Source organism: Carassius auratus, chromosome 40, assembly GCF_003368295.1.
Source record: "Carassius auratus strain Wakin chromosome 40, ASM336829v1, whole genome shotgun sequence".
NCBI classification, from domain to species: Eukaryota; Metazoa; Chordata; class Actinopteri; order Cypriniformes; family Cyprinidae; genus Carassius; species Carassius auratus.
This window is the reverse complement of record NC_039282.1, coordinates 8,487,069-8,499,338: the sequence shown is the minus strand read 5'-3', so window position 1 is coordinate 8,499,338 and position 12,270 is coordinate 8,487,069. Positions and strand designations below refer to the sequence as shown.

General features: G+C 36.7%; 1 protein-coding gene across 1 annotated transcript; it reads left to right on the top strand.

Moving 5' to 3' along the window:
* Nucleotides 1–49: 49 nt before the first annotated feature.
* LOC113058484 (refilin-B-like) lies at nt 50–2,455 on the top strand. Its single transcript, XM_026226428.1, has 3 exons — nt 50–813; nt 1,005–1,084; nt 1,198–2,455. Exons 1-3 carry the CDS (start codon nt 625–627, stop codon nt 1,511–1,513), a joined length of 585 nt encoding a protein of 194 aa, XP_026082213.1. The 5' UTR covers nt 50–624; the 3' UTR covers nt 1,514–2,455.
* Nucleotides 2,456–12,270: the final 9,815 nt, after the last annotated feature.

Sequence of the window (12,270 nt, the reverse complement as noted above, 5' to 3'; positions counted from 1 at the left end):
TCGATAGATGCCAGTGAAACAGTTTTCTTTTTCTTTTCTTTACTGATTTGTGTGAATATTTTTATTTTTTTAACTCTACTTGCTCCTGAGCTTGATGTGAAGTTGGCCAGTGTTTAAAGGGAGGAACTCCTGACTCTCTGTAATTGGGACTCCAATCAGCAGTGGGAGGCAGTTTTAAAGGCGTCTCCCTTCTCGCAGTCGCTTGTAAAACAATGAATGTCTTTGAGTGCGGACAATTTTGAATGCAGGCAGACTGACAAGCAGGGAAACTTGCGTTACCTTCCCCGGCGATGACCCCCTGACTGAATGTTTCCATTTTGCTCTGAATTTTTATAAAGCCATTTGAACTTGGCTACAACAAACACATCTGCAGCAGCTTCAGATCTGCGTTTCAAAGTCTCGGAGGAAACGGGAGCGGTGAGTCAGAGCCACGAAACGGATTATCGACGATCGTTCACGGCATCATCACACAGCTGGTTTGCTTTACTCCGCCCGGATCACTGTCAGCCCTGGTTACCCCGCGAAAATAACAGAGAAAGGCAGTTTTGCGCATAATTCGATTTAACTGCATTATTTGTAGAACTTGTGGAACTGCCCCGCAAGTGTTGAGCAACTTTAAAAGCAATGGTGGGAAGACTGAACCTGCGGAATGTGTGTGACGACGATCCGCTGGATATGAATTTGAAAGCTGATCGGCCGCTGGACAGTCCTGACTCCGGTCTGCCCCCGAGCCCGAGCCCGAGCGTCTGGTTACTGCAGGGCGCCGGGGCTGGTACCCCGATTACAGAAGACGAGAACAGAGGGCCAGATGTGGTATGGTTCCTTAATGCAAAAATATTAACAAAACAGTTATGTGTGTTTTGTCATTTTTATTAGGTTATTTATTTTAAATATTGGTATTTAGGTTTATTTAAATGTTTCTGTAAATACATTTTTAGTTCAAATGATATATAGTTAAAATGATATGTTTGTATGCATGTATAATAAAAAATATATAATTACAGGTTCATAATAATCGCCATTTGCATGCATTGTCCTATGGTGAAGGAATTGAACTTGATTCTCTGCCACTGAAAGAAATAAGGTAAAAAAAACTGTGATTTACTGTGATTATCACATGATTTGGGGATTTGGGTGATTTGCTCTGGGCAGGTGCATTTCATATGTTAAACTAACTTGTTACACATATTATTACAGATACACGTCATCAGTGCGTTATGATTCAGATCGGCACTTCATCCAGGACGTGACCCTGCAGCCCATGGGTTTGGGTCTGGAGATGTGCAGCCAGACGGTGTTGGCCCTGCCTCAGAGCACCTGGAGACATTACAAGACCCAGCTGGAGTTCCAGCCCCGTCAGCGGGTGCAGCGCTACCAGAGCACCACCATAGTGTACCCCAAACACACCCGGACCTTCTACACCACCCAGCTCAAATATGACGGGCACAAGCTGACCAAGCGCTTCTTCTCTGCTGTAGAGATGCAGGCTTCTGATTGCCAGGCTAGTCTTTAAAAGACACACGAGCATCTGTGCCTGAAGTTACGCCCATATGCACCATATATAAACCACCGCCTTTCATTCATTGAGACCCAAGAAGGAAAAAAAGGAAACTCGGACTTAAAATTTTGCCATTTGGAAAGGGGATCCCTAGACAGATGCGCAGTTTTAGTTTGTTTTAAGCTGAAGGAAGTGTAAGCAACTGTGTTGCTCTGTTTGAAGGTTTGCTTTGGAGCAGCATATGGAGATTTGTATGTGTTTTCTCCATCAGTTATCAATGGTAATGTACAACAATGGTTTTTAATTGTACGTAGACATGTGGTTGATTTATTTAATGGGGTTTCAGATATTCTCTTCTGATCTTGGGCCATCGTTGGTTTGAAGGTTAGATTTGATTTTGGCACATAATTGGCCATACAGAAATACATGATTTACTAGAGAGCAAACTTTTGTCCGATCATAAAGTAAGTATTAGAATAATGCAATGGTGCAGTTTAGGTTTGGTTTACAAAGGTGGATATTCAGTACATATTTTTCCATATGTTTCTATTTCACAGGTTCAATCTCACTGAGCTGTAAAAGGGTAACGTTCATATATTATGGCCTAAAAAGTGTTTTCTGAAGAAACTGGGTATGTGTCTTTGCACAGAGGGTGGTGAGTGTATCTGGATGAAAACATTAATTCCATCTCAAACTAACATTGTCTGTGTATTTTACTACTGTAATTATCCATAAGGACACTTATGCTGTCAAACATAGTTTTCTTTATATAAAGGCTAGCTGCCTTCCACAGCTCTGCTTGGTTTCAGGAAGTCAGTCTCTTTATCGTCCGCATGAAGGAAAATGAGAAGTGGGGTCACATTAGAACTGAACTCAGTCATGCCCAAAACTGCAGACTGAGGCATCTGTAGACCAGTGTCTGAAATAAATTATAATGTAAATAACAGCATTTCAGTTTAAAAAAAAAACTTTTTATCAGTGGCATTTTCCCCTATTTATTTCCTGTTCATGTTTTAATTCTCTATAATTCTGTGCACAGTCATTGATCAAGTGTGTGACACAAATGTGCTGGTTTTAAAATCTGTAGCTGTGTAAAATTTTTATTTTTAACTCCAATTTCTTTTAAGATGGTTATTAACAGTTCAAATGAAATAAATACATTTTTAAAGTGACGTGTTGTTTGTCCTTAATGTTTGCATTTTTTTTTTTTAAATCATGCTAGATAACAAGACTCTACTTCAAATACAAAGTAGTGCAACTAGTAATCTTCTCATTTGATGTTCTTTAGAGCCCTCTAGAAGTGTGAATAAGTATTACAGATATAGTATGACAAATAAGGCCTTTCGTTCAGATTAAATATGAAGGCAATTGTTTTAAAATCTATATAGTGCTATGTATAAGTTTCATTAATACAATAACTTTACTGTATGTCAGGACAGGCCAAGCTCTCCATGAGATCATCTTGAGCATCCAGATACTGCCTCCTTCTGTTGGTTTTATAAATCTCAATCCTCTTTTCTTCTTCCAGAGGGTCAGCCAGCACTCCCACCCACCTCAGACTCTCCTGGGACTGGCTCATGGCTGTCTTCGGTGGCATCTTTTTAGATTGGTTGTGCCTGGCTGCGGATACCCACAGCTTGTTGTGTTGTCTATTCTCTGTTTGCTGTTTCCAGGTCTTCTGGGAGCATGTGTGTCCTCCAGGCTTGTTCTTCAGCTCTCTCATAATCTTAGATGTGTTGTTTTGGGGTTTATACACACTCTTGTCTGTTATGGGGGGTTTCAACTAGTGTTGTTTTTCGCTGAAGTGTCTTAAGGGTTAACCCTCTCGTGATACCGGAGTGAAAATGCCAAGAGACCTGTGATATAGATCATCATGTTAATGTTAAATTATTGTAATGATGGTGGCTATAACAGCATCTTTCCTATAATCCCTGGTTAAACTATACCCACCTGTATTAATTTAGCATTGACGGTCTGATCTGTCGTGTTTTGATTCACAGTTGTGTTTCATGATCGTTGTTTCATTCAAATGTTAATTTCTATTTTTATTTAAAAACTGGAAAGAACTACATCTAACTTCCGGACGTCAAAAACGCCATTCCTTTCCGTGCCTCACTGTTGCATTTTTTTATACCAATCTTCATTGCATCTATTCCGGAAATATACTTTTCCAAGAGGAAATATAAATAAGTATGATTGATTTTATTACGGTTTATTTTTCATTCAAAATGTGCCACCGGGTAAATTTATACCAAAATTCATAGTAAGCGTTTTTTGCGCATTCATCCACCTAAAACGTCTGTGGAAACGTTTGACTTGAAGTGGGCGTGGCATAACGCATTAGCCAATCGAATGCATTTAAAGGTGTTGAAGGGGGAGGGACATTGTAGGGAAATGTTCGAGCATGTCGTATGCCAAATAATGCAAACAATTATGTTCCTGAAACAGTTGATGTAATGGTTTAAAACTTTAGTTTCGTTTTCAGATGGATGTGTGTGTCTGTTTCACAACAACTGTTCGACGAGAAACAAAGCATCGGTCAAATTTGTATTATTTTGGTCAATAGTTTGTGATTGTAGTAATACTTCTAATTCTGGACACAGGATGGCACTGTCGTGTTGTGTGTGTATCTTTCTGTTTGTTTGTTTGTCTTATCGTCTGTATATTTTTACCTGCATTTCCACTGAAAACTTGTACATTGTTATTGAAGTTTATACATATAAACAAAGTATTTTATGTCTTTCGAGAGCCCCAGTGTCCTCTCAGTAGTGAAGCTGATGGTGAACACTACTGGTGAACTTTGATAGCCCCTGTGCGTCCACCTCATCAGGGCACAAGTCATTTGGATGATGCTTAATGGAAAATGGTTTGATATTGTGTGCAGACATGGAACCCAAGTTATTCTGCTGAACTGCAGCATTTGTTATTTCTTGTGCTTTTGTCAGAAGGGGGAGCGGGTCCTGAATGAGCTCAAGACACGCAAACAGAGCTCCTTGCTTAGTTCTACACAAGATAAAGTCAACTGTTTCCAGGTGAGTTGAGGTTATTTATTGCAGGTATGGCTTTTGTCCTCACTCATACAGTAGTAAATCATTGCACTGTGCTTTTGTGAAAAGTTCACTTGTTCTCATTGGACTTAATTTTCACATACATTTGGCCATACAGTTCATTTGTGTTAATTTATTATAAAACATATTTTTTATACACTCAAAATGACGGGCTCTTAAGAATAACAAATGCAATTCACACATACAATGACCTGTATACACCTTCTCTTTTTATTATTTTGGGTGGGCATAAAGTCATAAATGTTAGGGTGATACAACTGTCCTGATATCATAATAAAAAAGCCTCATGAAAGAATGAAATTAGTTAATCTTAAGTAGTTTGGCATAATCGTTTATAATTATATCTTTGAAGAATAAAGAAGAATCTGTTTATAGTATTATTTATATGCCATTTTTATATACTTTTATATTTAGCATTGATTTATTTAATTTCAATTTTAGTAATTTTAGTACTTTAAATGTAAACTTATTTCATTTAGCCGGCAAGGCAACATTCCAAAAGTTTATATTTACATTTTATTTTATTTCAGTTTTATTTAAATTATGGGGAAAAAGTAATTGTTTTAATATCAGTTTTAGTGAACAATAACAACACAGGTAAAACAATATTTTAACTCAACTGCATATTTAAAATTTGACCATATTTTGTCATGTGGTGCAACCAGCGAAATAGTAAATCATGTGGTGTGACTCCCAAAAACTAATGATATTAAAGAATTAATAATTGATGATTTTAGGAAAAAATAAATTTTTACCATGGGAAATAGATTTAAAAAAAATTAATACAAAAACTGAATTTCTGAGAACTTGGCACATGTTTTTTTGTTGTTGTTGTTGTTGTGAATTTATAGTAATGCATGTGATATTAGATTTGATTAGAATGGCTTTTTTTTATGGAAGCAAGCTAAAAGCTTCCTCACTTTGTGAGCATTAAGAATTTTTGGCCACTTAGCTAGTGGAACGGATATGTGTTTTTCAGTGGACAATATATAATGCATAATGCAGATAAATAAATAATACATATAAATTGAACAAACTGCATACAGAACTTCTAATATTACAATACATTTGAATTTTGAAGTTTATTTTCCCTATGTTTATCTCCTTTACTTTTTTTTTTAAGCAGAGATGTGCATCAATAACTATAGCCATTATTTAAAAATAGTGTAAAAGAAGTTATTAATAGGTTAAAAGTTAATGTCCATCACTAACAAAATATTTGTATTTTATGATCAAATGTGTGCCATGAGATGGTGCTATTTCACTATTTCTTATTTACTGAATCGCTGAATGTTTTGCATTTGTTGAGCCATACCTGTAACATGATAATATGATAAACAGTTTGATAACTATGACATTATCAGACTGTATTTGACAGCTGCTAAAATTAAATCAGTGATGCGGTGTGGCAAAGACCGGCAATTCCATATTTTGATTAGCAGATCTCTCATAGTGATAATCTAGTGTTGATACAGAGATGCTTGTTTATTTGGTCCTGAAATTTCATCTGCACTGGCACTGACCTCAGCGCTGGCATTCTGTGTGTCGTCACCGAGCGCAGGCCTTGGAGCATGTTTCTGTTATCAATGTGACACACTGAGACTATGAATGACACATCTGGCATTTAAAAGAGGTCATACTCCCTCAAGAGTGCTCACCATCTGAGCCAAAATCACACAAACAGTTTAGTCAATCCCTACAATGGTTGAATTTGTTCCTAGGCTGGTGGTTCAAGGTGTGCAGGGACCTTTGCGAATGGCCATTTATTAAAAACTGTTTTAAACACCCTCCGGAGGCATGTTTATTTTAATAATGAATCCACTTATTCATTTCCTTCCTGCCTACCTCATAATAAGCATGCAACTGACTGCAAATCTCAATATAGAAGAAGCTGTGCTCTCATTTAATACCGATAATGATATTTCCCAGCTTTGGCCATGCTCAGGCATCGAACACCCGTGAGGCAGAGAGCAGCCGTTATTAGATTGTGTTGGATGATAGGCTAAAAGAGCTATTCCCAGTGCTGTGTTTGCTCATATCCGCACTAAAGCACACCACCTTCCTCAATGCAGCAGCTAAAGGAAATTGCAGTACGGTCTGGTCTGATGAAGTCACTCAGGCGCTAATGACCCCTCATTCAAAGCTCTTAAAAGCACTCCTGCTCACTTAGTAAAGTGCTTCAGCCCTTTGTCAACTCCTGTTACCTGGCAGGCAGAGGAGCCATGCAATACTTATGTGGCCCATTGGTTCATGCTGTGTTTGTGTTGCTCACTGATTTGAACCAAACTCAATTCCTGCCTCTCCTGATCAATAAGACGCCCAATAAAAGGGTCTCTGAATGGTGGTTGCATAAAGGTACAGACAAGAAGCTAAAAGGCTCCGTTTCTCCTTTATCTATCATGTGAGAAAAAGGGTTAAATGATGTGTCAGATTAAGTCCAAACACATGGGGTGATGCTGTGCATGGGAACAAATGCAGGTATAAATTTGTCAGGACTTTGGAATAATTAATTTTGCAGTGGGATAATTTACATTGATGAATGTCATTACACTGGAATGGATTACATCATTCCCTGTTGGCAAATCATTCTTCTAGGATATTACACAGAGAGTAAATCTCATGGAAACCGTACAAGATCATCTTTCAAATATTGCATTTTTTTTTTCTAATATATTCTAAAAACTTGAAATACTTTAAAACTAAATGGTACAATTATGTAATATTTAAAACTTTTTTTCTTATTTTAATGTTAATGAAATAAGTATTTTATGCTCATCAGGTTTGCATTTATTTGATTAAATATACAGTAATAAAATTTTGTTACAATAAAATAACTGATTTAATATATTTTAATATGTGACAGTCGTCAGTGTCACATGACACTTCAGAAATCATTCTAATATTATTTTGAATAAATATGAAACCTTTCATTTTATTATTCATTTTTACCATTCTTTTTGAAAAGAGATGAAAACCGTGATACGTTTTTCAGGATGTGATGAATAGAAAGAAAAAAAATGTCCTTGAAATAATCTTCGTTACTGTCACTTTTGATCAGTTTATTGATAGATTTACTGGCTAGCAGTACAAACAATTTGACTGAGATGTAAAAATACTTTAAAATAAAACAATATAATAAACATAAATCTATTTCCATTACAGTAAGAGGCATCTTTTTTGCATTATGATAATTAAAATATGGCAATAAGGTTATCAGGAAAACATGCAAAATATGCTGCTTCACCTGTTAACAAATTCTCAAGGATAGTTTACTGTAGTGTAAATATGGTGCATTTTCATAAGTAAACTGAAAAATATTCTTGCAAAGAAATTATGCATGGCACAGACTAAAAACTATGCAATAAATCCATTAAAAGTGTAAGCCTGTGACGCAGATCTCATTACAGAGTGACAAAGGTGTGTTTGCTGCAGTAATGCAACCGAGTCAGAATTCAGCTCCACCCTGACCAGTGTGGAGATCCCCACACAGTCAAATGATGGAGCAGTTGAATCCCACAGGCCTTTTAACCAGGCTGAAGCAAAACATGAGAAAGACCTTGGACTCAACCGGCTGTCCACAAACCCAATCTCACTGTCATCACTAGTCAACTAACGAAATCACCACCGGCTCCAGATCTGATGCTTTAATCCCAGGGATCAGTGCCACACTGCGCTTTAACTGGAATCTGCTGCACTGACCTCAGCATTTTGATAATATAATGGAAATATCAGTCTGCTTTTGGACTAACTCATAGGAAGATGGAGGAAGGGAGATAGTTGTGAGAAAAATGACACTTCTTTATACAGTCCAAACAGCTGATAAAAACATCTCAATAATCCAAACAGCTCTAATCTATCAATTAACTTCTTGTGAAACAATAAAGAAACAAATCCATCATGGCGTTTTGAACTTAAAATCATCTAAAATGCATAATTCATAAAGATGCTCCAGTGAAAAAGCGGTCTCATCTGAATTGGAGAAATATCCACAAATCAAGGACCATTTACAAGCAAAAACAGTTCTAAACAAAAATGTCAGTGGATTTGGATATGAGAGGACAACAGAGGATGGATTTTCTCACTGCGGGAAATGTTATTATTAAATAAAAGTTTCTCCAAATCTGTTCTGATGAACAAACAGTCTTATCTTGGACGGCCTGTTAGTGGTTAAAAGTGGTTAAAAGTAACTCAGAAGGTATCCTGCAAAAGTTATATTTTGGAGAAAAAAGTCTAGCATATAATATTTAGCTGTCTAAAGCAATTAATTTCATAAATTTTTAGGTGTGGCCAAATGTATACATTTTTGGTGCCAGAGGTAACTTGTGAAATGCCTAAATAACTTTTTCACTTCGCTCTGCTCTTGTGGACACCTAAGAAGAGTTTTGAATGCATTCAGGTCATTTGATACCAGTCGCTTTCTTTTTCCATAAAGCACATCTTAATTCACTCTTCTACATTTTTGGCAGAGCATAAGGCCCATTAGTGCATTACAGCCTTGAAGGTTCTCGCACACCACCTTAAAACATTGCAGATCTGATTGCATTCACATTTTGTCCTAACAGAGTAATTGTGCTAGCGTCCTGGAAAGTAAAAAAAAAAGGGGGAGTCTCATTTTTCATTCTTTTCCGTGGGAGTGAGTGAGAGAGAGAGAACTGCACACAGTCAGCGGGGAAGACCCTGAAGCGTCCTTTAGCAAAAACGCCTTTAACTCCAAATGAAACAAATGAAAGCACGTGGGATCCAGGGGCTGAGATAAGAGTAGGCGTTGTTCATGAGAATGTGAGTGCAGTTGTGTGGGTTTGTTTAAGGAAAAGTAGCATGTGCATATTAGTGGCACAGGTGCACTTGTGCACATGAGAGATTCATTGAATAGTTCTTAAATATGCTGGGTTAATGAAATGGCAGTTGACTGTGACCGTGCCCCACAGGAAGTGCTGTAACAGGGTTTTATCTCCGTCACGCAGCACAGAAAGAAACACTGCTCCTTATGTAGGTCACAAGTCAGTCTGATAACTTACTTTTTTTGAGGCGATAAGGTACTACTCTAAAGAATGGTCAGGAAGGACAGTTCTCTAATATGAAAAATTAATAAACAGTCACTTTCTTCTAACTAAATAAACCATGATTGCACTGGTGTAAAAATGCTGTAAAGTGAGGATGCCATTAAAATCAATGCCATAGATTTCATTAATTAACTTCTATTAACTAAATTAAATCACCATTTGGTTTTACCACACAATGCACATAAAAAAAGCTTTTGTCCTAATATAGGTGGACTTGCGTATTGTTTTTTAAGTAGCTTTGCAGGTAAGTTTCTTGAAGAGTGTTGGCTTATGGATCGAGTCTGTCTCAGTTTGTTCTGTTTCTTCATGTTATTCCAGACAGACTGATGATGGTGAGATCAGATCTCTGTGTGGAGCACTGTCTGCTGCCAGACTCCTTGTGCATACAAAAATGTCACTGGATTATTACAACTGATGGCAAAAATAATGTTTGGAAATGTAAACTGATATTAACTACTGACAAACTACAGCAAAACATAGAAAAAAATGATTTTTTGTTGGTGAAAATACTAGTGGCCACACATGTTTTGCTTATTCACACAAGGTGAGAAGATATGAATTCATATGCTTTTTTTTTAGCCTGCTCATGAGTTTGTAAAAGCTGAGGACATTAGGCAATTCAAGCAGAGAACAAATTTGACAAATAATGTAGAAACCAATGTAGATGGACAAATCACGCACATTAAAAAGATGTTCTCCCTGGACTTACTCATTTTACTCGAGCAGTTTCTTAGCTGAAGCACTTAAAAGCAGTGGTGGACAGTAACGGAGTAGCTTTACTTCGTTACTGTACTTAAGTACATTTTTCAAGTATCTGTACTTTACTGGAGTAGTTTTATTTTGAGCAACTTTTACTTTTACTTCACTACATTCCAAAGCATAAAATCGTACTTTTTACTTCACTACATTTCATAAAACATATCGTTACTTCCTATAATATATCACGTGCTCCGACACGCAGAAGCGTTGTCTGATTCATCATGAACGAACTGAGTCTTTTCAAAAGAAACTTTTAAATCGGATCGCGAATCACACCAAACGATTCGTTTACGAATTAGAATGATCCGATTGCAGCTGTTCTGGAGTCGACCACTCACTGATTCAAATGAACCGTTTAGTGCGAGTCCCCAGAAGTAAGAACCGGGAGATCTTGTGAGCGCGCGTGCGTCTGATGTTGCTAAAAGTAAGTTATGTCGAAATTTTGGATTAATTATTGTAACTGAAAATCATATTTAGGTCAAAACTGTCAGTTGTTTGGGAACTAAATCCGTTGTAAAGAGAGATCTATTTAAGCCCACTGAAATGCTCGAGTGCAGACGATGCAGACAAATCAATTTTAGGTAAAACAACAACAACAAAAAAAAAACCTTAAAACAACACAGATTAAATACAATAACTCATGCATGTTCAAATTCACCGCTGCCATAATGTTAACAGTTTTATTAAAATGTCCTATGTGACGTCTGTTTTTATATTGTTTATCGACAGTAACGTTATACATATGTATATTGTTTTGATTAACTAGACGAGTAGACAGACATGAATGTTCATCGTACTGAAAATAAGTAAATATTGTTAGCTGATGCTAAGTGTCTAGCTAACAAGCTTGTTGGTGCTAAGTTGATGTAATTTTTATAAATGTCCAAAATTTTTATTCAGCCACAAGATTTGAGAAGGAAAAAATCATTATGAAATTTTTTTTATTATTTTTTTCCTTAAAATGTTCTTCCTAACTTCAGGCCTTATTATCATGTCATATATACAGTACAGACCAAAAGTTTGGACACACCTTCTCATTCAAAGAGTTTTCTTTATTTTCATGACTATGAAAATTGTAGATTCACACTGAAGGCATCAAAACTATGAATTAACACATGTGGAATTATATATGGAATTATATACATAACAAAAAAGTGTGAAACAACTGAAAATATGTCATATTCTAGGTTCTTCAAAGTAGACACCTTTTGCTTTGATTACTGCTTTGCACACTCTTGGCATTCTCTTGATGAACTTCAAGAGGTAGTCACCTGAAATGGTTTTCCAACAGTCTTGAAGGAGTTCCCCGAGAGATGCTTAGCACTTGTTGGTTCTTTTTCCTTCTGTGTGCGGTCCAGCTCACCACTAAACCATCTGGATTGGGTTCAGGTCCGGTGACTGTGGAGGCCAGGTCATCTGGCGCAGCACCCCATCACTCTCCTTCTTGGTCAAATAGCCCTTGATGCCTTCAGTGTGACTCTACAATCGTCATAGTCATGAAAATAAAGAAAACTCTTTGTATGAGTTTTCCAAACTTTTGGTCTGTACTGTAACTTTGATGTTCTGAAAAACAACTAACTTTAAAATACTTTGTTCTTACTGGTGAAAATCAGATGGTCATCTCTGTTTTCTCTCAGGTAAATCACAGTGTAAGCTTCACAGTGAGCATTACTCTCATCAGCGTAGTCCATATCAACAACAAAAATATATTTTGACTCCACATAGTGGTTATTTTGGAAAAAATCCCAGGTATTTTGAGCAGTAGGATTATAAAAAAATGTGCTAATATAAAATTAAATTAAGTAGCCTATGTAAAATTGCAAACATCTATCTTGCAGTACTTTTTTACTTAAGTAGATAAAAAATTGAGTACTTTTGTACT

Coding starts and splice junctions, on each gene's coding strand:
- LOC113058484 (XM_026226428.1), top strand. CDS start 625: ATGGTGGGAAGACTGAACCTGCGGAATGTGTGTGACGACGATCCGCTG. Junction 814..1,004: donor AGAACAGAGGGCCAGATGTG/GTATGGTTCCTT, acceptor ATATAATTACAG/GTTCATAATAATCGCCATTT. Junction 1,085..1,197: donor CTGCCACTGAAAGAAATAAG/GTAAAAAAAACT, acceptor ATATTATTACAG/ATACACGTCATCAGTGCGTT.